At 46.7% G+C, this 25,641-nt stretch overlaps 2 protein-coding genes across 9 annotated transcripts in view; one reads left to right on the top strand and one right to left on the bottom strand.

Annotated features, from left to right (window-relative positions):
- Nucleotides 1–4,637, top strand: part of SENP2 (SUMO specific peptidase 2) — a 29,525-nt gene extending 24,888 nt beyond the window's left edge. For both annotated transcript variants that reach the window (XM_081138389.1, XM_081138390.1), the window contains exons 15-17: nucleotides 87–171; nucleotides 1,728–1,823; nucleotides 3,340–4,637. In XM_081138389.1, coding sequence (XP_080994515.1) covers nucleotides 87–171; nucleotides 1,728–1,823; nucleotides 3,340–3,402 — 244 coding nt within the window. In that variant the 3' untranslated portion in view covers nucleotides 3,403–4,637. The remainder of the gene's footprint in view (nucleotides 1–86; nucleotides 172–1,727; nucleotides 1,824–3,339) is intronic.
- A 7,436-nt stretch (nucleotides 4,638–12,073) lies between these two features.
- The window catches only part of IGF2BP2 (insulin like growth factor 2 mRNA binding protein 2), a 128,654-nt gene continuing 115,086 nt past the window's right edge, over nucleotides 12,074–25,641 (bottom strand). For 3 of the 7 annotated variants that reach the window (XM_081139247.1, XM_081139244.1, XM_081139243.1), the window contains 7 exons: nucleotides 25,264–25,293; nucleotides 22,860–22,928; nucleotides 21,832–21,948; nucleotides 18,631–18,705; nucleotides 16,556–16,687; nucleotides 14,678–14,791; nucleotides 12,074–13,375 (listed from right to left, as the gene is read on the bottom strand). In XM_081139247.1, coding sequence (XP_080995373.1) covers nucleotides 13,283–13,375; nucleotides 14,678–14,791; nucleotides 16,556–16,687; nucleotides 18,631–18,705; nucleotides 21,832–21,948; nucleotides 22,860–22,928; nucleotides 25,264–25,293 — 630 coding nt within the window. In that variant the 3' untranslated portion in view covers nucleotides 12,074–13,282. Of the gene's footprint in view, nucleotides 13,376–14,677; nucleotides 14,792–15,916; nucleotides 16,156–16,555; nucleotides 16,688–17,680; nucleotides 18,468–18,630; nucleotides 18,706–21,831; nucleotides 21,949–22,859; nucleotides 22,929–25,263; nucleotides 25,294–25,641 lie in introns of those variants that run through there. The other 4 variants (XM_081139245.1, XM_081139246.1, XR_013998951.1 and 1 more) reach the window with 3 other exon arrangements.

Below are 25,641 nucleotides of genomic sequence, written 5' to 3' on the forward strand. Positions count from 1 at the left end.
GGATACAAATACCATAAAGTCCTTTGTAATTAAAATGTTGTCTTCACAGGGGTTCATCAATACATTCTTTCTTTGTTGTTTTTTAGTCAGTATTTACAGGATGAAAGTAAGACCAAAAGAAATGTTGACCTGAGTCTTTTAGAGTGGACGCACTACAGCATGAAGCCCCACGTAAGTGATGAGCATCAGTATTTCAGATACTCTGCTGCACTTGCTGTCAGAGGCATGTTACTTAGACTTGAGCTCCTTCCTCCCTCCCCTCATATACATTCCTAGGCATGCATTCTCCTGAAGTGCATGTACATCTTAAGAATGATCTACTTCTCAATCTTGTAACCCAGATGTTTGCTTCTTAGCCTTATCTTGCCTAAATTGTAAATGTTATCTATATGCTAGCATGTCTCTCAAAAAAAAATGGAGAAAAAAAAGAAAAACCTCAATAAATTCAGGTCAGCTACTTTTCTCAGTTGGCCCTAGTGAAAATTTGAAGTTTTTGTTCAAAACTTATCTGGGATTGTTTTGTATTTAGCTCTTAAGGGTCCCATGCGTGGGTCCTCAAGAGCCATGTATGCTGTTTATGAAGGGGCTTTGCATCGTGCCGATTTGAGTCTCATTCAGGGCTGAAAAGTACGTCCATCTTTGAGTCCTGATGGCTTCTTTTAAAGTATGCTGTGCGAATCCAGTGTTAGCCCTAACCCGTGTTTACCTGGCCAAAAGCATTTTTGTTTCTAAGTTGAATAATTAGAAAGGTAAGCTTTAAAATTTCCTGAGGAGAGCACAGATACAAGAAGCGTCCGTTAGGATGAATACCGTGTTCTGGGAAATGTAATAAAACAAGTTCTCTTTATTGTATATTGGCGTTTATAGTTCTCTCCAGTCTTTAAGAGATGCCGGGCTTGGGAGAAACGTGAGAAGTACCTACCATATGTTTGCGTGGTGTGCATGTTTAAACGATCTTTTTACACAGTAATCGTCTGTATTTCTTTGACTAAAAATTGAGCTGTCGTCTAGTATGTTTTCCAGCAGTTAGGATTAGATTCTCTTACTCTTATTACCTTGCGCTCATTATAACAGAGAGCCAAAGTGTGTAAGGGACTGGCCCAGATTATTGCAGCTGGGCCGGGGAAATGTGTGAGCTTATCACCTCACTTTGCCTCAGGACAGAACTGAGCAATCAAGGCAAGATTTCCTAATTGGTTAAAGCCTATGAAGATGCTTTTATCTCTCCCCTGCTTGCAGCCATGGGGGTCCAAAGCAGTAGTATTTTTCGGGCTAGGGAAGAACAGTTAAACTCTGCAGTATTGAAGTAGGTTAGTTGTCTTGTAAGCATATTTCTGATTGAGCCACACTTAGTCCTTTTTAGAATTTAGAAATGTTTCTGAAATAATTCTGACTAGAATTCCATTCCCTGGTAATAAACCTTTCAATTGGTTTCTTTGTGTGAGACATGGAACTCTCTTTCCTTTTCTCTTTCCTTCAGAAAAATATTTTCCATGGGGTCACGTCCTCCATGTCATGGTTAGGATTTTTAATACTACATAAATACTGATTGTGTGTGTGTCTGTGTGTGGTTTGTGTGTGTCTCTGTGTGTATGCATCTGTGTGTGTAATACATACTTAATATTTAACTTTATATTGTTTACCCACAGTAGTATTTAGAGAAAGTCAAAGAAGTTTGTATTTGATGAAATTTTATCTTTTCTTCCCTTCTTTTTTTATAATTTTAGGAGATTCCTCAACAGTTGAATGGGAGTGATTGTGGAATGTTTACTTGTAAATATGCAGATTATATGTCTAGGGACAAACCTATCACATTTACTCAGGTGAGTGAAGACCCTTCCTCATCCACTTACGTGTTACTAGAGGAGAGACTTAGAGCGGGTTACCAGTGCCCGGCGCACTTTAAGGTCCTAATGGTGGTAGCTGTGCTACTGTCACTGCTGTAAACCTTGGCTGTGCCCTACTCTGGCTAGTATGAGGGTTTGTCACTGTATCTGCTCTCAGGTGTATCCTAGTCTTCATGACTATTGGGCCAGTTTGCTGTCTTTCAGCTCCAGTGTTCACTGGTTTCTGGGTATTACTTATATTTTTAGCCAAGGGAGGCATGTCAGAATATGTAACAGCAAGGGGAAGTCAGGCCTCGTGAGAACCTAAGCCACGGGTCTAAGATGTAATTATGAGTACTGCTTTCCCTTCTGTTCTGGTTATTAGTTCTCCATAGCTCTGCATTTGAGTGAAAATTAAAATATGTTGGAAACCCTTTGAGAACTTGTGTTTGTAATAGTAGATTCTCAACCTTTTTACAACTGAGGATAACCCCCTTTAAAAATACTTTTCTTAAACAGACCTCATTTTGGCAGATGTTGTCTCCCAAACTACTTATTGAATAGTAGGACTGATAACCCCATTCCAAGCTTTGGGGCAACATGAAGTAACCAGGGCTCTGATGCTGAATTAATACAATTCCAGTCTGAGATAAAGGCACTTATTAGTTTCAGCATTTCACTAAGAGTAAATGTACAGTTTTTTACAACATGTTTTGAGCTATTTAAAATGTACAAATCCATGTATTAAGACTTTTTAGTTCCTCCAGGTGGGGAATCACTAGTTTGTAGTAAAGTGGTAATCCAGCTATTTATAATGAGACACCAGGAGTACCTCAAGGGTAAAGACCTCTGATTTCCTCAAAAAGAGGACTAGTTGAGTTACAGGTAATTTTGGATTTACCTTGTATGTTGCTGCTTTGAAGATTGCCCCATGTAGTGATTAATCAGTTAAAGCCGAATAACATTAAGTGAAGAATGTCCTTTGATGATGCTTCTAAGTAACAAGCAGTTATTTGTTTTGAACCTAATGACATGAGATTGGAAGTGGAGAAGTTGCTATTTAAACATCATTAGCAATGTGCAACATTTGGTAGAGCAGAAAGAAATTTGTGGGTTTTTTCTTTGCTTTTATAGAGTTCGCGGTTTTCTCGTATGAAAAGCAGAATATGTTAATTTGAGAATGTTTTGAGACTGTATATAAGTAGAAAAGCTGTCTATTGTGCCACCACTTGGATATTCCCAGTTTCGGTACACGGGTTTTTGTTACAAGGTTTTTGGACTCTAATTCTGCATCCTGCTTTGATTTTCCTTAACATGTAAAAATACTAATGATACATATAATAATAAACATTATAAACCTTTTTTATGGCTTCACAAGTCTGTACCATGATGTAAAAAAGTCAGGCTTACCTAAAGGATATTGGCATCCTATTTATTTACATGATTGTACCTAAAAGTTGTTGGCATTGTGGCAGTGAATATAATGCACGTGTGTTTGGTGGATTCTTTGCAGCACCAGATGCCTCTCTTCCGGAAGAAGATGGTGTGGGAAATCCTTCATCAGCAGTTGCTGTGAGAATGCCCTGCCCAGTCCCTTAGCTGCTGGTGATTCTTTCATGGACGAACGTTTTCATATACCTCATGCACTGTGGGTTAAAAAGTCCCTGCATCACCTGCTCTCTCACAGGCACTGAGCTGTCAGACATGCATGAAGGCCCTGCACCCAGTGTCCTGACTTGGTATGCGGAGGGCTGCTTGCAACCCTGTTTGTAAGACTGTGCCTGCCCAGAGCCCTGGACTGTTCAACCCACATAGGAACAAACGCTAATTAATACTTTTTTAAAAGATTTTTTCCCCTGTGAATGTGGAAAATGCAGGATTTATTCTATGAGTTGTTGTTTTCCGTGTTTGTCACGTGTATTTGTTCGCTCACTCATCTGCAGACGTAACGGGCAGTGGCTGTTTTGTGCTGCCCTTTTAGAGTTAACTTTGAATTACTTGTTTGAACTATTTATTTCTGAAAAGAATGTTAATCAAGCTGCCACTCCCTGCTGATGTGGAGGGAGGGAAATCAGTGGGGGAGGAAGGAAGTGTTAATTAACATCTCTAACGCTAGAGCGGGAACTGCCCACTTGAAGCTGGAGGTCTATTTTTTTGAGGCTTGAAAATGCCAGGAGAAGCGCTGGGGTTAGGGCTCCGATTGCCTGTCGGAGGAAGCCTGACACTCCGGCATTGGCATGGTGTGGAAAAGTGGAACTGTGGCCGAGGAACTTTGGCTACCCAGGCATCTTCATAAGAGTGTCATGGTCATCTAAAGAGACTTTCCTTTCTGGAAATGAGGTGACTGCTACTCTTGAAACTGGATTTGAAGTAACTAAGCCCTAAATCTTCATTTTCGTCCCAGATCTGGTTGAGTATAAACCTCAGAATTGTAAGGGCTGGCCTCAGCTGTTTATTTCAAAAGATACGATTCAATTTAAAGCTATTTTTCCTCAAAGTTTTTTTTTTATATATATATAGAAAGCTGAAATTACGTTTTGTATTCATTAGGATTTACACACCCTCCCCCCCATTCCACCCCTACTGAAATTTGTGGAAGAAAATTTAGTACTTGGCTCTGAGGTTACCAGTTATACAATAATCTATTTTGCATATGAAAGTTTGTATTCAACTTTTTTGTTCATTAAAAACTTTACAGTGGTTACGCATTTTTAATTTCAGAAAGTTTAGAGTTGGTCAGAACATATTTTGCAAGATCTAGTGCCTAGTGTTGCTTTTCCGATGTAATAAAAGGTTGCCTGGCAGAACCTGAAAAGTATATGCTGAAATGATTTCTAACCCTTTCCCTACTAAACTCCCACACTTGTCCTGGTGCACAGGGCGGCGATAAAACCGGAAAGACTGGGCTTGTGCTAGCTGTGAATCAACATGTCTGCCACCTGGAGGGCCCCAGGTTGCTGGTTGCAGAGGTGTGCTCTCGCAGCCAGTTTTCCCTGAGACACGTAAAAGTCTTGGCGTGGGACCTGGGACATGTGATGTGGACTGACACTGCTGCGCCTGCGTGATGGCCAAACCAGAGGACGTGTGCTCGGGTGGTGATTAAAGAATGAGCCAGCTGTGCTGCCTCTCCGCGCTCGGCCTGCGGAGAGCCCTTCCTACAGCCTCTGTTCCTTCCCTGAGGCTGCTGGGTAGGGCAGTGAGCACCGGGATCAGTCAGCTGGCTCGGCCCAAGAGATTTACTGGGGAGCATTATACTAAAAACCTGGCTCCCACTTGGCGCTAGTAGGTTTCACCTAAAAACGAAGTCCCTTGGTTAACATTTGTTCCACGTGGGGTCAGCGCTGTCTGGGGTGGCAGTTTGTATTCTGCCCATATGGAGGAGGCTGGGGATTAATGTGTTTGTGTTACATGATAAGCATCTGAGGGGCTTCGTAGAGCAGCTGTTTCCTGGGACAGAATGAAATTGATAAGCGCAGAGGTAAGTTAGAGGGGCATTCTACTTTACCCTGACTCCCTGAACTTAATATACTATAGACCACGCTTTTCTAGGCACTGACATGTCTCTCTTGGTGCAGAGAAAACTTGTAACAGAAATTTTATATCTAAACAGTTTATGAGAAAAGCAGTCTGGTGATAAAAATAACTTGATTTTATCAACATTATATGTCAATATTGAAATTAGCAACATTTAAGTCAGTGAGATGATATATATATTTTTTATTATAGTAGTTTGGGGGTCTGAAAAAAGCTGGAGTGACTTTTTTAAGTAGGCAGTCTCTCCTAAAGATTGATTAAAATGAAAACACACACACTCAAAACTGTTGGTGAGCAAATGTCTTTCTCATGCTTGACCTTGTACCAGAGTGGGGATGTGGGTGGGAGGGAAACAGATGGGGCGTGTGGAAAATGTTCTGGAGAGCCCCATGTCCTACCTCAGTTACCTAGGGCTGTTAGACTTCTGATCACTTTTTTAAAAAATATGTTTTTGTTGATTTAAGGGAGAGGGGGAGAGGGAGAAACATCAATGATGAGAGAGTCGTCATTGATTGGCTGCCTCCTGCACACCCCCAATTGGGGATCGAGCCAGAATCAACTGTGGTCTCCTGGATCCTAGGTCGATTGTCAACCGCTGAGCCATGCCGGGCTGGGCTGATCTCTTCTTCTGAACTGGGAAGCACAGCTTGAGGGATGCCCTGTGAAATGGGGGATGTTTGCCTGCAGTGTGAGGAGTTGCTTGGTGCTGGGACCAAGGTGTGGGTGTGGGGAGAATGTGTCCTTGGAGATGCATTGAACTTCTGATACAATTAAACAAGGTAGAGAAATTTAAGTAATAACCTTAGTACTGTATTTCAGCTACATTATTTAAATTGGCTTTTGTGAACTAGTTGAGAATCTAATTTCTTTATGGTAGTTTCTTTGAGGAAAAACTCTAAGGACCCAGTATTTAAACAAATTTGTGGTACTTGTTTGTAAGTTGGGGATCTAGCTGGCTGTATTGCTTTGATAATTTTTTTCTTTATATTTACCTAATATATATAAGGAAGGGATTTGGGTGTTTGAAATAGGTGTTTTTATATATTTACCAGTAAGTTTATCTTTAATTCAGTGGTTTTCAAACTTTTTATTGCAACTCAGTAATAAATGTACTTCATATTGTAACCAATACACACATGCATGCCATGTGATTATATGTGGACACAAAAGTTTTTACAAAAACATTACTTATTACCCTCTGAATTTTATTTTGGTATTTTTTAAAAATGTGCATTGTGACCACCAGATTGATTTCTAAACCCATTGGTGGGTGGAAATCCACAGTTTGAAAAACACTGCTCTCAATGAACTGACAGCAAGATGCAAATTATGTTTGAAACTATAAAGCTTGAGACTACAAAAATGTGATAAATAAGGGGCTGTTTTGAGATGAATCAATTCAGGAAACAGGCCAGAAGCTCAGAGGAAGTAAGTCGTATAAACAGTCCTTGTTCTTGGCATTTCCTAAAATATGTTAAGTGAAAGTCCTATTACCTCCATGTAGCATGTAAAACAAAGACTTCTGTGGCCCAGTGAATGTGTGTACCATGTGATGCAGGGCAAACAATGACTTAGCGTCTCAATCTAGCATTTCTGAAAACTTGGACATTGAGCCCTTCTCTGTGACAGCTGTGGAACTATTGTATGGAAACACTTTGGAAAGTGTCAGGAGAAGCAACAGAGTTCTTGGAAGCACGTGCTTCAAATATACACTGGGGAAGCATCCTCCCCTGGCCCACCCCAAAACATGTACTGCCTCCTTAAGATCATATGGTGATCGTAAAGTCTGTGGTTCCCACTTACATTTTTAAAAATTGTATCTGTAATAGGTGTTTATAGTGGGGGGAAAAAAATACTGCTAAAAGGTAAAGAAAAAGAATTTTGCAAACTCACCACCCAGTTAATAACTCTTAGTATTAACATTTTGGTATAAATCCTGGTCTTTGATATATACTCCTTCATATGTGTGTATGCGTTGTGTATGCTTGTGCATGTATATATTTTTGTTAACAAATGGGCTGATATGATACATATGGCTATATAACCCCTTTCTACTTAATTTATCTTGACCATACTGTCAAGTCAATAAATAGACATTTTAATTGAAGCACAGTGTTCCAGTGTATGACTAGAACATGATTAATTTAATCCACTATTGTTGGACATACCATCCTGGACAAATGTGGGTTATTCTCTTATAAATTCTTAGAATTAAAATTTCTGAGTTAATGTATAGCAAAAAAAAAATCAGAAAAAGTCACCCATTGATACTTGGACTTACTTCTGGCACAGGATGATTATTTGCAATCAAGAGATTTGTAATCAAGAGATTACAAATAATAATTGATTTACATTTTATAAGACATATCCAATCATCACCCTCCTTCAGCAGTTAGTAAATGTGGCTCCTCTTGATTCACCTTTTATTCAGAGGGGTCTAGAGGCTCTGGAGTATTTTAAAGCAAAACCTTGACATGTCATTCTACCTAAATACTTAAAAATGTCTCCCTAACTTTAAAAAAGGCCTATATCATTTTCACCAACTAACAAAATAAGAATTTGGTAATATCATCTAATAATACTCCTTTCATACTCAAATTTCCCTGATTGTTTCAAAAATATTTTATTATAGTCTAATCTGGATATATAGTGGCCTCCAAGAATGTTAAGTCCATATTAACCCCTGGAACCTGTGAATATTATTTTTTTTAATTTTACTTTTCCCCCATCAACATTTAACCCCCTATGCCCTCTTCCACCTCCCCCTCACAACCACCACACTGAATATTACTTTCTATGGCAAATGATGTGATAAAGTTAAAGATCTTGAGGAATTTATCCCGGGTTATTGGCTGGGCCCTAAGTACAATCACATGCCTTATAAGAGAAAGGCAGAGGGGTTTTGAGACAGAAGAGGAAATAATAAAATGGGCCTAGGCACTGTTTATATTCTATACCCATTTTGGGGGGGAGGGGGGTTGGAATCAATTTATATATATCTAAAACAAAATCTGGAAAAGAACACCCACTGTTAATAATGGTTGTCTGGACAGGCTCTGTTACTTTATAAACTTGTATTTGGAGAGTTTTTTTTTGTTAGTTTTACTAAAAGAGGAGGCACTGAGGCCAAGGGAGCAGGGACTGGGGTATTGCTACCATAAGCCAAGAAAGCGTGGAGCCACCAAAGTTGGAAGAGCCTTTGGGGGCAACCTGGCCCAGCTGACATCTTGATTTTGGACTTCGGGCTCCAGAACTGTAAGAGAACAAATTTCTTTTGTTTTAATTTACCAAACTTGTGGTAGTCACAGCGATCTCAGGAAACTCATACAGGATCCAAATAAAATGTACGAATTGCCTTTGGTTGCCCTGATCGCTAGAGGTTACTGGAGGCGAATGGGAATGTTCTTGTCTGTCAGCCAGGCCTGAGAGATTGGAGGCAGTGCCCTGGAACTCACTAGTGGGAACAAAGTGCCTCACGTCCATGGCCAAGTCACTGCTTTCACAAGGGAATACAGGGAGCGCCGAGGTTAAGCTGGAAGGTAATTTTGTCCTATGAGGTTTTGTCTTGATACCAGCTGTTTCTGAGAGCTATGAACACTCATGGCTTCTAGAACGTGACTGTATGTGGCTGATGTGAGCTAGAACAGAAAATTAACCTGTATGTAGAATGAGTCTTACATTGTAATTCATCAGCGCCGTAAGGGGAATGCTGAGAGGAAAAAGGCAGCAGCGAAAGTTGACAGGAAACATTGGGAATTCGCGGGGAGTGTCGTTAGGCATTCGCGGTAGCAGGCCACAGAGATCTCCATCAGGCTCGAAGACGAGAGATTTGGATGCACGTACAATTTAGGCGAGTCTCCAAATACCTACAGCGCGGGCTTCTTTCACAATGACCAGGGGGACGCCTCCGCTGCCTGCTTCCTTCCCCAGGGACGTGGGAATGACCAGGCCAAGTGCTTTTTATACTCAAGTCCTTACCACATCTGTCTGCTCAGTCACGGGCTTCAATAGGATTCATCCAGATCCCACACTGAAGCCAGGTTATGAGTGTTCCCCGCTTCCCCGAGAAGCCCAGTGTTTTCTCCCACCCGCGCCCCGTCCTGTCAAGACACCCTCTTTCTATCTATGGCTGGTCATTTCCTTTTTCTGTGTTGAAACCCCCAAACCTCTGTCGAGTCTCCTTTTTCTAAGTTCCCCCTCCGCGCTGGAATCCTCTCATCTGCAGCCGGCCTGTCATCCTTCCCTTCCAGAGCTCCGTGTTGGAGGAAACTACTTGAGGCAGAGCTGGGGGGAATTAACTAGGATGAAGGGGTGCTCAGGCTTCCTCACCATGTTCAGTGAGATGTCAGCACACTGCCAACCACTATGGGTCATGGGTTCCAAAGGGGTTCATTCCAAGGGAGCAGGGAGGGGCTATTTGAGTCTTGTAGGCTAATGGGTTTCAAAACCTGTTATTGACCAAAGTCTCTATTTAACAACTGTCCTTTTATTTTGCATAAAATCATGCTCATTTAGGACTTTCTGGGATGTCAGGATATCATGTCAAGACAGAAAAAGTCTGGGATTTGTCGCAAGTCCACATGTGGTAAACAAGGCACACAGGAAGTCGTTCTTAGGTGGGATGGGATAGGATCTGTCCTGTAAAGGATGGTCTCATGCTGTGCTGCCCTGAACCCAAGTGCTAAATAATTCAGCACCTGGGGTCTCAGAAAATGGGTTGTGAGAACATCCTTGCTTAGGAACAAGGCCGGCTGGCCTCGTCCCGTCTTCCGCCTCACCATGTGGCTTCCCCTCCACTGTTGCAACCTTAGGGCGGCTTCTGGGTGCTTTGTACCACAGCAAGTCAGGCACCTGTTGGCTCTTCCTCGCCTCTCTCTCTCATATGTGCAGGGAAAAGTATTTTGGAAATGGGCAGTTTAGGAGCTGGAGTCAAACCTCACAGTTTGCCACCTGGAATAAAGGCCAAGGAAGGAAACCCGAGCAGCAGAGCCAAGAGGGTGCATTCTTGGTTTCTGTCTCCTCGCCCACCCCGATTCCTCCACATCTTGACAGATTCATGACCAAGCCCTTCCTTTAAGGATATGCTGTTTTTCTAGCTGTTCCTCTGACAGGCACACCTCAACCTGGGGAACAGTTTTCAGTAATAACCCTGGTTGCTGGGAACCCCAGGTCTTCTCTCGGGCCGTCAGCCTATGGCCTGTTTCTCCTTCTGGGGGCAGCGGGAGGAGATGGAGCCATAGGTACTAGGCTTTCTAATGGCCACACGGGGGACAGTATGCCCCTGCTCATATTCATGCCAACCGCTGCAGTGAGAGGAACAGCTACCATAACACTTTAAAGTCAGCATCACAGAAATTGAAAATGAGAAAGCCAGGAGCATGGATGGACAAACAAGGAACACATTTTAAGTGAGCGAGGAGCCCCTCAGAGTTTGTTAGAAGGGGAATGTGGCTACTGGGGAACGGATCAGTTTGTCTCCAGCTGTCCCTGCTGTGCTTTGAACGGTCACCCCCAAAGCCTGACTGACCACTGCGGGCAGTCAAGCATCAGCTCTTCATTCCTAAGATTGCCTGGACTTTCAGCAGCCAGCTCGGGCCGAGCCCACAGATGTATGAACGCAGGCTCCTCAAGGGAGCGGGACCATTCTTGCCCAGCCTTTGTAGGTCCCCTGAGTAACTTTCAGCCGGGTTTCTGGGAGGGGTGAAGTCACTGCTCTTGAGTGGTCCGCACAGCATCCTCCCCTTTCTCCCACACAGATAAACTTTCCCTGGCCAGGGAGAAGTTCATCAAAGACGGGCTGGTCCTACCAGCTTGATACAGTCAATCCACCCCTCTGGTTCCGGGCTTCTCAAACTTGAGCACAAGTGGGAGTCACCTGGAGGCCCCGCTGAACCCGGCTGCTGGGCGCCCTTCCTGAATCTGATTCGAGGTGGACCCCGGGAACCTGCATTTCTAAAAAGTCCCCAGGAGATACTGATGCTACTGGTCTGGGGACCACACTCGGCTTCCCTCAGAGACCTCCGAGGAGGAGCCAAGCCTGCTCAGGGTAGCTCCCAGGCCTGACGGTATGTGCTGCCAGTTTCCCCAAGTCCCCTAGAGCTGGAACTCAGAGGAGACACCTTGGGGCAGGCGACGCATATCGAAATAAGACACCAAGACACCAGGATCTTGTTAGCTGGATATATTTCTTTTTTTTTTTTCGTTTTTGTTTTTGTCACAGAACACTGTTTGCAGTAGAGGAAACTGGCATTGCAGTCTGGTGATAAAATGGCTTGTTCACATAAACCAGTACATGTCCATCCTTTAGCGCAAAAGCCCTAATGGCGCGTACCCTAGTGAAATTCAGGACATCTCCAACTTTCTCTCTCTGTTTTTCTTGGTCATCTTTCTTTTTTAATGTTTTCGAGGTTTGTCCAAAAGGCCATGTAGGCTCCTGGCTAGCGGAAGACGACGCAGAGCGGTTGTCGCACACTTGGACTGTCACCTTCTCCAGGCTGGCAGTTGATATCGTATTTTTTTTTCCAACTCATTTTTATTAAAAAAATAAAAAAATGCTCCAACTATCAGTTTTACAAAATCTCTAAGGGAAACACAAGAGCAAGGTGCTGAGGTAAAAAAACACCTGAGGTAGCTTTCTTTTTTGTGTGTGTTTTTCTCGTTAAAAAAATCTGTAAATTTAACGCCCTTGGCCAACGACCTCGTGTAAATTGCTATTTTCTTCCACTTTTTTTTTTTTTAAAGAAAGAAATCATTTTGCTGAAAATGGATGGCTTATACACCAAAATGTAAAAAGACAAAATATATTCTTTCTTTGCAGGGGTTTTTCTTTGTTTGGTTGCTTTGATGGGTTCCTGTTTCCTCTTCCGAAAAGCTAGGACAAGTACCGTTGACTCTTGATCTTTTGAGTAACCAAGTGTAAGCTGAGGCTGGTTTGTGTGTTCGCTTTTGTTCCTTTTGTGTGATGTGATACTCAGAGCACTGCTTTGCCTGGGGGGGTGCATAGAGAGTGGGACTGAGACTGGGGGTGTGGGGGTTAAAAAAAATGGGCATGGAGAATGGGAGGGAGGGAGGGAGGGAGGGCGGGCAGAGAGAAACAGAGAGAGACAGAATTACAGAGCGGTATGCAAAAACCAGTTCAAAACCTGTGAAGCAAAGAGAAATGGGTGTGTGAGCTGGACGGGGGTGAAGAGACAGTCTCCTCTTCACAGACGGTATCCCTTCTGTTGACATACACAGGTGATCCAGAACTGCCGAGTGTCCTTCTGACGAGATTTCCCACTGGGTGAATTTTGTGTGGGTGGCCTTGAAGCTCCTTACTAAACCATGAGACCTCCCAAAGAATATGACTTTACTCTTTAAAGTCTAGAAAAGCCTGCTTTCTCTTTAAAAAGAAAAAAAAAAATTAATACTTGATTAAAAATTGGAGAGTTAGTTGAGTTATTTGATATATTATTTCTAAAATATATTAACGCTGCAGGCACCCTGTGTAACCCACAGGCCACATATCTTAACATCTTTCCCCTTCTAATATGTACACACATGTACAGAGAAAATTTCCCACAAAAAGAACAGGGTGTGAATTTTGCTTTGCCTTGAACACATTCACCTATGTTAGTTCAACTAAAAGGGATAGCGTGGTGGGAGTTAGGGAGAGAGCCGAGTGGATGGTGAAGTGGGTGGCTGGGCAGCCTGCAGAGGCCCTGGGGAGGCAGGAGCTGGGCGCTGACCGCCGGCCTCCTGCCTCCCTCCCGGCCCCTAGGATTCTCGGGGCCTCTGCAGAGTCCCTGGCACCTCCGCAGACTTCTCATTTCTCAGGATGGTCTTTGGTTTGCTCCCGATCCGGCTGGCTGTGTTTGGTCTCATTCTGTCAGGTGTTGGAAGGGCTACATTCATCCGTTGTTTTGCTGGTGCCTGTGGGAGCCTCACTTGCTGCGCTGTGAGGCGACTCCCTGAGGATATTTCTGCTCCTGCTGCTTCACCTGTTGTACAATTTCCCTGATCTTGCGCTGAGCAGTCTGCAGCGGGGGAGAGGAGGGAACGGGAAGAAAGGAACCCAGTTCTGAGGATGAGCGGTGGGGTGAGGGGTGGGGAAAGGGGGTGGTAAGCTCAGCAAAGGGTCACCCGCCCACTGAAGCCCTTAACACAGGGCCTTTTCTGCCTGGAAGTAAAGTGGCAGATTCCCCCCACCCCAACCCCAATGCTGCTGGGTCAAGGATAAGAACCCCCAAAACTTCCAATTAATTGCTGGATAGGCCAGGAAGCAGAAGCAGGAAACCAGTGACCAGGGGGCCTTGCAGAGATCAGACAGCATCCCCCTCCCCCCCAAAGACACTTCCGCTTCCAGTGCTGCCACCCACGTTTTTGGAGTTACCAGGAAGTCAGTATGATTGCTAGGAAAGATGACAGTAAAGGAGATGAGGGAGGAGTGAGAAACTGGATTAGACACTCCACCCTGAACAAGTGAAGAAAACATGTGAACCCGCCCCAGTGCTCCCCCTGCAGGGAGACCTTGCACACTGCATGCAGAAGCCTGGCGGCTCAGACAGCCCAGGGCGCTGGGGGAGCTGGGGGAGGGGAGCGGCACTGGCAGGTGCCCTCCTGGACAGTCAGGTCTCCAGGCACAGGCGCAGCCTCGGGAGAGCACGCTGACTGCTCACAAACCTTCGATGCAGGCCTAGCTTAGACTGCCTCTGCCGGCTTATGACAAGGGCCAAGACTGCTCCATCCCCCCACCCAACCCACAAAAAGCATCAAAAAGAACTAGGCCACATGACGCTGAGTCACTGGCCCTAACAAATGAAAGCTGTGTGGAGGCCCTGTGTCCTGAGGGGGGGTGTCGTAGTGAGATGGCGAGGTAAGAGAGGAGGGTCTCCTGTGATGAGCATTTAACCCTGAATGTGGAGATTCTGGCACCCAGGCTGGTTCTCAGGGTGCAGCTGGGAAACCCTAGGGTGGGCCCTTTGGTATGTGGCTCCTAGCAGAGGAAGGCTGTGACTGAGGCCTCGGTAGGAGGGTGAGGGGAGCCAAGATCTTGCACTTGAGCATTTCAGGGGCTTGAAATGTGCTTGGCTTGACTCCAAAGTCCTACCTCAAAGTTCTCTAGGATGCCTGGGGGACAGCCATGCTGAGGAGACATGGAACAGCCTGCCAGGCCCTGCAGGTGGTGCCTGAAGAGCCAGGGGGAGGTTCCATCTGCAGGGCGGGATGGGGTGGTGTGTGTGTGTGTAGGAGCTATGGCCACCAGACAGGCCACCAGTAGCTTAGACAGAGTTGAAAAGAGACTGGCAAGAAAGACCAGACCCTCACAGCACAGGTACCTGGCTAGCAAAGAAATGCCCAATAATCCTGACAATCACTTCCTCATTTTCATCTGGCGTTTGGTCACGAGGCACGATGACTTCTGCGCTGGTTAAGTTCTGCAGTTCATTCACCTGTGAAGGAGAAAGGCAGGCTCAGGAGGAAGTGGGAGGGGAGGGGTAGAGGGCAAGGAGGTTGGAAGCTGCTCACCTTCAATCTAGCTAACCCCTGGGCTACCCTGCCCCTGGTCACATGCGGCCATGCTGGTTTGGGTCACTGAAGGCTCAATGACAGGGAAAGGAAGTCCAACTCCTGAGTCCATGGAGCTGATTCTGGGGCTGAATTCTTCTGGGGTTCCCATCAATGTGCACATGCTCACTGTGACCCCAGTAACCCAGGGATGAACATCGCTGCTGGACAGCTCTCCTGGGTACCAACCCTGAGCCAACAAAGTAAACTTTGCTTTTTAATGACGCTCTGCTTTCTTTCCTGCTCTTCATTTTCATTCTTACCTCTGAATCTTGCTTATGCTGTTCCTACCCTTGGGTTGTTTTCCCCCTCTGCCTCTCCTGGGCTCAGGACCATCTCCCTGTGAAGCCTCCAGCCCATGTGGGTCTTGCCTTATCGAAACCCCATTTCCTCACTCCAGTGCTCCTCACCTGCCTCACAGGACTACACTTCCTGAGGGTTTACGCCCTGGTCCCTGGCCCTGTGACAGTGCTGAGCATGCGCCCACAGGTAGGGAGGACAGTTGACAGTCCAGGGGGATGGGGGTGGAGGTGGGGGACTGTGCACAGAATTCAGTGACTGGTTCTAAAATGACGAGAACACTGAAGGACTCAGGATTCTACTCCCCTGTGGTCTTATCTGCTTTCCTTTGCCCACACACACCAGCATACCTAAAGCTCAGAGTGTGTGCCCTTGGATGTTAAGCACATTCCTGGGTATGGGGGCAGGGCAACATGTGTACCATGGGACTTCACTCTTCTGCATAAAGGGAACTCATTCTATCTAGAACTTGGCTTTGATTCCTTTAAGCGTTTTTATATAAAGAAAACAGCAGATATACACACACACATTCTCTCTCTCTCTCTCTCTCTCTCTCTCTCACACACACACACACTCACACTCACTCAGGACCACAGAGATCTCCTAAATTGCTGCCACCTAACAATGCTACTCTGCCAGTGAGCACAGGCTCTCCTGAAACTTCTTAGGGTCATATCCCACCAGGTGGGTAACTCATGTTCTAGACACACCTGGGTCTGACGGACGGATCATTTCTAAAGCTGCAGAGCTCATTCTCTGATGCTTTTCAAATTCCATTGCAGCATCATCGCCATCTCCAGGTTAAAAACCTTGATCATTTTGTTAAAAACAGTTTTCTTCTCACACACCACCCTGTTGCTAAACTACCTCCTGGTAGCAGATGGCCAGGTTTAGGAAATAACCAGAAGACGGAATCTGTAGGAGGGAGAGTGAGGGCCTCTGGGGGCATCTGTCGGGAGAGTTTGAAAAGTAGAGTGTAGGACACCAGACGCCGCCAGCCTGACGCATGACATTCAGTGAAGACGGTGGTCTGCCAAATAGGTGTGCTCGGGGTGGGACTCTGCTCCCTGTTAGTCTCCCGCTGCTGTGTGTGGATATAAATGAGCAGGAGTATTCAAGGGGTGGAGGCCACTCCCCAGATGTACTGAGAGGTGGCACTCCTGGGCACAGGACTCTGGTGTCCTGGGCACACACACTGGGCTCTGGGCAGCCCCATAGATTTGGGGCTCTCAGCTCTGAGTGATGCTAATTACATTTTGGGTCTTGAAGAGCCAATGGGGGGGTCTGAGGGAAGTCAGGCCCAGCAGAGAATCAGCCCCACAGACGAAGCCAGCCCCGAGCAAACTTACGGTTTTGCCACCCTTGCCGATCACCCGGCCAGCTGTGGAAGAGGGCACTCTGATGTGGGCTTCCAGCTTCACCTCCTCTTTGGGGTTAAAGAAGTTTTCTTCTTTCAGTTTCCCAAAGATCCGCCCCTGAGCCTAGGAGAGCGACATGGCTGATGAGTCATAGCTGCCAGCCCGCCTGCTTCGGCAGCAATGCTGCAGGAACTCGTGAGGCCCGCTGCTGCACACCCAGCCCCAGGCTCACTCAGGCCAGACCCCGGGAAGCGTGCACAGGCCCGACGGGCACTGCTCCCACCACCTCCAATGACCGCGCTGTGCAAAGGATGTAGAGCACTCTCGTGTCTTCATGGTCTGCACAAAATCGCCACCTCTGGGAAGCTTTCTACATGTTGGGCTGGGAGAGGTGGTGAGGGGGCAGAACCATAGGTCACCTCTGCATCCCCAGCACCTATAAACTTTTGCTCCAGTGAATTTGTTTGGGGAATTCTTAACGTCTTCCCACCATGATATGTTCAGACCCGGTCATTACAGGATGGAGGTGATGGGATTTGATGAGCCTGACCTTGTTTTGTAATGTCTAACTAGTAGCCAAGAGGTTACTGTTCTTAAAAAGAACACAAAAAGCTTTAAAAAACTGAGATATAATTTATATTACCTAAAATTCACCATTTTAAAGAGTACACTTCAATTTTTTTTTAGTATATTCAATAACCATCATTACTATCCAGAACATTGCCATCCCTTCCCCCCAAATAAAAACCCATTAGCAGTGAGTCCCAATTCCTCCCTATCCCCATCACCTTTTCTGAACATTTCATATAAATGGAACCATTTAACACAGGGCCTTTTGTGTCTGCCTTCCTTCTCTTAGCATATCAGAGTTTCATTCCTTTTTATGGCTGGAAAATATTTTTTTTTATGGATATACATTTTGTTTATCTATTCAGGAGTTGAAGGGTTATTACTCTTGAATAGGTTCTACATGTGTTAGTTTTATATTCTCAGACAAATTTTAAATATATATTTATTTTTAAATGTCTTTATTGATTTCAGAAAAAGGAAGGAAGAGGGAGAGAGACAGAAACATCAATGATGAGAGAGAGTCATTCATCGGCTGCCTCCTGCACATCCCCTACCGGGGATCGAGCCCGCAACCTGGGCATGTGCCCTGGCCGGGAATCGAACCTTGATCTCCTGGATCCTAGGTCGATGCTCAACCCCTGAGTCACACTGGCTGGGCTATATTTTTTGATTTTTGAAAGTACTTTTATTAAAGCTGGGAACAGTGAAACAAGGAAGGGCTTAGGATGGTGGAAGCAACAGGAGAGCCTAACTGGAGCTGCCTTGGCTCTCTGGAAACGTTATAGGACAGAAATGTGCCCTGGTGGGACTGCTTTAGCTTACTGAGAAGTCAGAGATAAGGGGGCTTTGGAGACAGGTTTGGGGGTTAGCCTAGGATGAGCTGCCCTGGTTGCAAGCCTTGTGGGGACCCTCAGAGTTTAGGAGATGCATGCCTGTGGGGGGAGAAGGGGAAAGGAAAGACAAGGGCATGTTCTCCTGGAGGGAGTGTGCTCCTAAATATATTTAATGAAAAGGATTATAGTTTTATAAATGTTTCTGACTATTATAAAACTTAAGTTACAATTTTCCTAGGGGAGACAAGAGGCAAAATCAAAACAAAAACAGTAACAGCCAATGCACCCACCATACCATGGTAATTCCCTCTGCACCCACATTTATGCCCTCACAGCCTGAACGGCAGACGCAACTAAATGAGTCTGAAACATCCATCCTCAAAACCACGGCTGGGGGATCAGCAAATTCCAGAGCAGGCAACACTGGGACTGGGCACTGACAGACAAACTACTTTTCCAAGGGAAAGAAGAGAAGGAGGGCTCCAAGCAGAGGGAATAGCCTGGAGGTGGGGGACAGGGTGAGAATGAGACTAGTAAGTGGCAGGAAGGGAAACAGAGGTTAGGTCTCCAAAGAGCCCTTCTTGAACAAGCCTCTGAGGGGCCCTCCAAGCAGGCTGCCCTGTGCCCATGGCCTGCAGGGCACAGGTAGCCCTTGGCACTGACCTTGAACTGGGCCTCAGGCGGTCCGGTGATGATGACCATCCTTTCGCTGACGTCTGGGCCTTCCGCTGGGGCGATCTGCAGTTCATAAGGAAAGGAAACTGCTGCTGCTTAGCTGCATCCCCCAGCCCCTCTCGTCTCACACGAGCAGATTACAGGGCTTCTGCCTTTACTTTGTCTGACCCCTGCCACCTCTACTCTGGGGCTTAGGAAGCCATGGCCACAGTGCCCAGTGTCCATCTGGGTGTTTGGCCACCCAGGGAGAGGTGGCAGCAGGGCAGCAGTTACTGCCTGTCCCTACCCCGAGCACCAGCAGGGACTGGCCTCCTTTCACCAAGGGAGTCAAAGCTCTAAGAAAAGGGAGGTGCCAACTGACCCTGGGCCTAGAGGGGAGGAAGGGCTAGTCCACGGAAGCCTCAACTTAGGGCCAGCTTGCAGGAAGGGTAGCCATGGTGCTAAGTCTCAGCTCCCAGAGGCAGCCAGTCGCATGTGACAGGTGAGCCAGAGCAGGTGTGGCTACAAGGCAGGCTGAGAGGCTAATTCATGACTCATTGACAGAATTAGTTCTGCATCCTGTCCACTTCCTAGTGGCTCATGGTTGCCTTGCTCAGATTCTGCAAGAAACCCCCATCCCTCAGTTGTCTGACATTCACCAGCCCAGCCCAGAGGTCTGAGAGTGGCCATGTACTCCAGTTTGAGAATGGCATTCCACAGGCAGACTCCTTCCAGAGGACCAGGAATGAAGACCCCATTTTATGACTGAAGCAAATGGGACTCAGAGAGGTGAGGTGACTGCCAAGGTCACAGGGTGAGCAGGGGCTAGGGCAAGACCAGGAACTGGGTGTCCCCAGCTGGCACTGTTGACCGAATTTTGTGCAGTTAAGGTGAGCAATGGGAGCTCAGTTCTTGCTTGTAACCAAAGCAATCTCGGGGTGCACCTCCCCAACCTCAGCTCCACCCACACTTCCACTCATTTGTGTAAAGTTCTCTCCCTGCCCTGTCAGCATCAAACATGCCCTGGTTGTGGCCTCTGGAAACTGTGAGGCAGGAGCGGGGTTCTCTGGAGGGAGATCTTGCTTCAGAGACCTGTCAGGATAAAGGGAATCTAGCAAAAACCAGGCTGGTTTTAAAAATTAGGCAATTTCTGCCCTGGCCGGTGTTGCTCAATGCTTAGGGCATCAGCCTGGCACCGAAGGGTCATGGGCTCGATTCCCGGTCAGGGGCACATACCTGGGTTACAGGTTTGATCCCCAGCCCCAGTTGGGGTGAGTACAGGGGGAAACCAATCAATGTGTCTCTCTCTCACCTCTTTCTCCCTCCCCCTCCCCCGCCTAAAAATCAATGGGAAAAAATATCCTCAGGTGAGGATTAAAAAATAAATAAATAAAAAGCAGGCAATTTCTCTCACACACACTTGGCTCCCCTGGTTTTCTCTCTTTTCCACCACTTGAGAGAGAGGCAGGGGCTGGAGAAGGAGCGTAAGGAACATCCGCACACGCCGAGCCGCAGAGCCCGTCCTGGCCCTGGTGCGGCACCACTGTCTCTGCCCATCACAGAGCTCATCAGCAGTGACAGGCCACCGCTTGACCTTTCCGGGACATAGAGGGGCTGTGGGGAGGCTGTGGGGCAGAGCCCAAGGGATTGATCTCTCTGTCTCATTTTCTGAAAGGCCTGTTGGGAATGATTCTGGTCTAGCACTCAGGTTGGTAGAGTGGAAAAACACTGGACCAGAAACAGCATAACCTTGTCAAACCTTGGTGTCACATTCTTGAGCTATGTGGCCTTCGTTACTCTCTGGGCCCCAGTCCCTTAAGGGCAATGGTAAATGGAGAGCTACTGCAATTAGCCCCAGTAGGTGCTCGGTGTCCTACGGGGCAGCAGAATTTATACCTAAGAGCCAGTCCTGCCCCGTGCCTGCCTTGGCCGTGTCCCTATACCTCTAACTCTCCCTTAGGGAAAAAATGGGCAGATTTGATGAGATGCCTCCTCAAGTCCTTTTTTAGTTGAAATCATCTCATTCTGTCTCCTGCACAGCATCTCAGACCACAGGACTGACCACTTGGAAAGGCCCTCAGGGTACAGCCAGCCCTGTGGTCTTCCATACTTACCTGTCCCACTAGGGGGAGGGGCCAGCCTGGGCCAGGTTTCACCTGCAAAAGCCTGCAGGGTGCACAGGCTCCCCCATGCTCCACCACTGTCCCCTCACACCTTAGGGCTCTCATCTAGTCTACCCACTCTGCAGGAGGGATAAATGAGGCCTGGAAGGGGAAATGATTTACCTAAAACAAATTCCTTTACACTCTCACTGCAATGCTTGCTCTGTGCTACTTGGAGTGTGTTGTTTTGTTCTCTCCGGCACATTTGCTGTGGGAGAAATTCCAGCTCTTCTGGGGGAGAGAGTGTAAGCATTCTTTCTCTCCAAGTCACGAGACTCCCCGTGCGGAATTCCGCGTTGTCCCATGGCAGCACATTATTTTCCGTAACAACGGAAACTCTGTTTCCGAAAGTGCTTCATGAGGCTCGGGACGTGCTCAGCATTCCGCCCGTGAGTCAGAGCTGATAGCTGGGTTGAGAGCAGGACCAGGGCCGAAGAATCCTTCCCTTTCAGCTCCTCTGACGATTCTTCATGTGCTCCAGGAGGCAAGACGTGGGTATGTAACTGCAGCCACACCTGGACGCGCAGCCCTTCCTGTAAATCAGGGGCCCTTCCTTCCTGAGCTCCCCGCAGTCCCGGGGCTTCGGCTTCGTATCAGGTTATGTCATTGGCTTTTTGTTTATTTGCGGCTTATTCCCCATCGCTTTTCAAAGAGTTTTTCAAAGTTCAAGGGATTGCGAAGTGGGGACTCAGTTAAAGCATCAAAGCGCTGAAAACTGCTAAGTATAAACAACTGCTCCACTTAAACTCGCTCCCTTAGTTTGGGAAAAGTCCTCAGCCTTTTGGGAGAGGACCATGGAAACCCAATGAGAAATGGGATGGCTTACCTGTTATTAATATTTTCTCTAATTCAGCTGTTAGTCTAACAAAAAAGGAATGAGAGAGGTGATGGGAATAGTTCTGGAGGTGAATTTTTCAGATCCTGTGGGATTCTGACCCTGGATGGTGGAGGAGTTGCCACCCTAGGGACTGACAGAGGAACAAGGGACATGGGTGGGGAGGTGGTGGCAGAAGAGGGTGGGGCGTAGACGGCTGCTGAGACGCTTTACCTTGATGGAGGCCCCGGCGAATCGAGCCAGCTGTTTGATGTGCGCCCCCTTCTTCCCGATGATGGCCCCCACCGCCTGGGTTGGGATGAAGAGATTCACAATCTCCTGCTCCGGGTACTGGAAGGGCAAGACAAGACAGAAGACATTCCCAGGGCGGTTGCTCTTCCAGGAAGTTACCGACTGTCTATGGGCCAAATGGTGGGGTGGCCCCATGACCAAGAAAATGGCCCAAATGGTGCATGGGTTCTTTTGTGGCCTAGGCCTCAGCAGGTGTGAAGCCTGAAGGAGGAGCCTGAACACAAGCAAGCATGACACGCCAGCCTACATGCCAACTCCTCGGGGGCCTCTATCTCCGCATTTGCTGGACACAGGAAGCTGTCCACTCACAGGGTTTCTGCCACATACAAATGTGATGTGTGGCTGGCCTATCTTCAGCCTAGAAATCAATTCGGTGTCCCTGGCCCGAGCACAGGGCTGGGAGGCACTGTCAGAGGGAACAGGAAGCAGCCCCGTGCGTCGCAGCCAGGAATGGAATTTTCACTAGACTGGAGCCATACTCAAAATAAGACAACTAAACCTGCCCTGACCAGGCCGCCTAGTGACAGTCCTGAGAGACGTGGGCAAGGCCACGAGGGGTCTGTGCTACAGGAGTACGCAGAAATAAAATGACCCCGCTTGCTAGACTTTGTTCAAAGATCATTGAAAACTCTGGTCTTTAGCTCAGCAACGCCTCTCAATCTGGCCTGTTGACCACTCATTTGAACCATTTTCCCCGCCACCTACAGGACTGTAAACATCCACAGGGCTGTGAACGGGACCGCACCAGCGCTCTGAAGAACCTGCGGTGGACTGGAGCGCTGGCCAGTCTGGTGCACACGCGCCCTGCGATGTCTCACCCCAGGACGGCCTGGAGCCTCAGGACCCAGCGCTCACACCGTGAACATTCTGGGGTCAGCCCGCCAAGGACCACGCGGTGCCAGCCACAGGTGAGGGAAAGCGGCAATGGGGCTGAACTGAGAGGCACTTACAGAGTGATGATGCGGGAACGGGCTGAACTGGTGAGGCGGGTACAAGCTGGAGAAGTATCCCGAGTGGGTCTGCAGCAGGAGAGAGTCAGCCAGTCAGTCCCTCAGGGACACTCACCAAACTCAGGGTGGCAAGGTTACCACACACAACACAGGCTCTCTGCACCATCACCTGGCCACACTCGTGTCTACACACTTTTCCCGTTACAGCTCAGACCCCTGCTCCACCCCTGGAGCACTGGGTGGGCCGAGTATTGAGCAGTTCTGGCTGAGCTGTGCTTTCTACTCCTAGGGACTTACCACAGTAGCGCATGCACCCACGCACGCACACACACACGCGCACACACAGCGCGAGGACCATACCCAGGAGTCACACAAGCGAATGTGCTCCTGGGAAGTCAGGTCAGTGAGCCCCATCAGGGCATTTCAGAAGGATGGAGAGACTGAGAAAAGAGAAACTTAAAAAGAGACTGAGAGGAGAGGAAGAGAATGAATACACGGTGTGAGTACGGGGAAGGGGAGGCAGGGGACAGGAAGGCAGGTGTGGATAGAAGAAAACAGAGCTACTAGGAGAACTACGATGAAAAAGGAGCTGCTTTTTAACTGAATACCTACTGTGCACTAGGCACTATGATAGCTCCTTTACATCTATTCTGAAACACTTAAACCTCACAATGGTCCTAGGAACAGGAAAATGTCTGATTTCAAAGTCTAGTTATTGTTCTTTACATACGGCCACGTAAATGCCGACATGCCCATCACAGGGAAGGTGACCGGCTCTGAGCACCAACCCTCAGGCCCACCCTGCAAGAAACTTCCCAAGGAGACCATTCCAGCAGAGGTCAGACCTGATGTGGCCTGGGCGTTAGGGGACCCAGCTTTCACTGGAGGGCCTTTGAGCAAATCTGGTTCCCTCCATCTCGAGTCTCCAGCTGGACTCAGCTCCAGATCACAGCTTCGCCTCGTGACACATTAGGGACAAAATGAAACTGTTCCCCATTTTGGCTTGGAGAGCGGACTAGCCTCAGAGGAAGAAAGATGTAATGACTGTGGGGAGTGTCTCCCAACGGTGCTCTAGGCGCCCAGAGCACCTGCGGGGGCTTGTGGAAAGGAACCCATTGTAGTACAAGCCTTAGCTTTCGTGACATAGAAAAAGGCTGCGGTGATACCTCATGCCCACAAGAGGGGGCTATGAGACCAGCATTCTCTTGGCAACCTCCAATTTTTGAGAAAAAAGGAATCCTGCTGTTAAAACTGTCAAAGAGAATACAAAACTATAGCAACTGCCGTGTAGAAACAAGCCGAATAATGGAACAGAGTCCAGGAATGACTAAGTGGGAATTTAGTGCATGGCAAAGCTCACATTTCAAGTTGAGTGATAAAATGGTGCATTATTCAATAAATGACTTTGGGAAAATTGGCTATCCATTTGGGGGGCAAAAACAAAGTCAGATCCTTATCTCAAAATATAAGTCAAAATAAATTCCCTAGGAGTTACAGATATAAATATAAGCAACAATTCCTAAAAACCAGCAACTAAAAATTACTGTGAGAAGACACCGGGATGGGAGAAGGCTTCTTCCTTAGCATGACATCAAAGGCAAGAAATCCATAAAGGGAAGCGTCACTGATTTAGCTACTTTCATTCTTAAAATTTCCACATGAATTCTGTCAACAGGAAATCTGTGAGAATTTAAATTGCATCTACCCTTTGATGCACTAATTCCAATCTTAAGAGAATTTACTTTCACATATACTCACTCACTTGTGCAAAGACTTATGTATACAGATATTCATTCTGACACTCTCTGTAAGCAAAGAACCTAGAAGAAACCCAAATGTCTAGAAAAACTATAGTAAATTCACCCAATGGAAAACTATGTAGCCATTAAGGAGAATTAGGGGTCCAACTATGGAAAGATGCCCATAAAAAGTAAAAAAATAACTTGTAATTCACTGCACATGGCATGATTCCATTTGTATTTTTCAATATGATTGTATATATGCTGAGAAAACATTTTAAATATGTGTAAACATAACAGTGCTATACTTCTGCGGAGTGGTTGTTGGGTACAATTTGGGTCAGAGAAGGAAGGCTGAAGGGAAACATTTACATTTTACTTCATGCAACAGTTTGTTCAAAATATATTTATTTTAAATTATTATGGCACAGGACACTACGAATAAAGCAAAGAGAAATGATAAGCTGCTGGAAAACATTAACATGACAAATGGTTTAACAGCCTTAATATGTAATTAGCTGTTACAAATCATTAAGAAAAAGATGGAAGATAAAGATGATGACCTCTATTTTAGATCATCAATTTTAGAAGTGGTCTGTTTTATTAAATCTTTTCCCCCACCATTTATGTTATTTAGGTGAGAGGGTAGTCTGGCTTTACATTACCTTCCGTAGGCAGTATATACAGTCTTCCTCCTAAGAAATGAGATGTGTCTCAATGCCACTGAATTGCGCCAAGCATGGTCATTCTCAAATCTCACAGCAGATATGGGATGTGCACCTCTCATAGCTGGTCTTGCTCCTGGGAGCAGCCACAATCCCTCCTGCCCAATCTCCAGCTCCCTCTAACACACACACACACACACACACACACACACACACACACACACACACACGCGCTCCTTCCCACACACACACACACACACACGCTCCTTCCCATACACACACACACACACACACACACACACACACGCTCCTTCCCATACATACACACACACACACACACACACACACCAGCTCCCTCACACACCACCACCTCCCTCT

The sequence above is a fragment of the Miniopterus schreibersii genome (genome assembly GCF_964146895.1).
Source record: "Miniopterus schreibersii genome assembly, chromosome: 5".
NCBI classification, from domain to species: domain Eukaryota; kingdom Metazoa; phylum Chordata; class Mammalia; order Chiroptera; family Miniopteridae; genus Miniopterus; species Miniopterus schreibersii.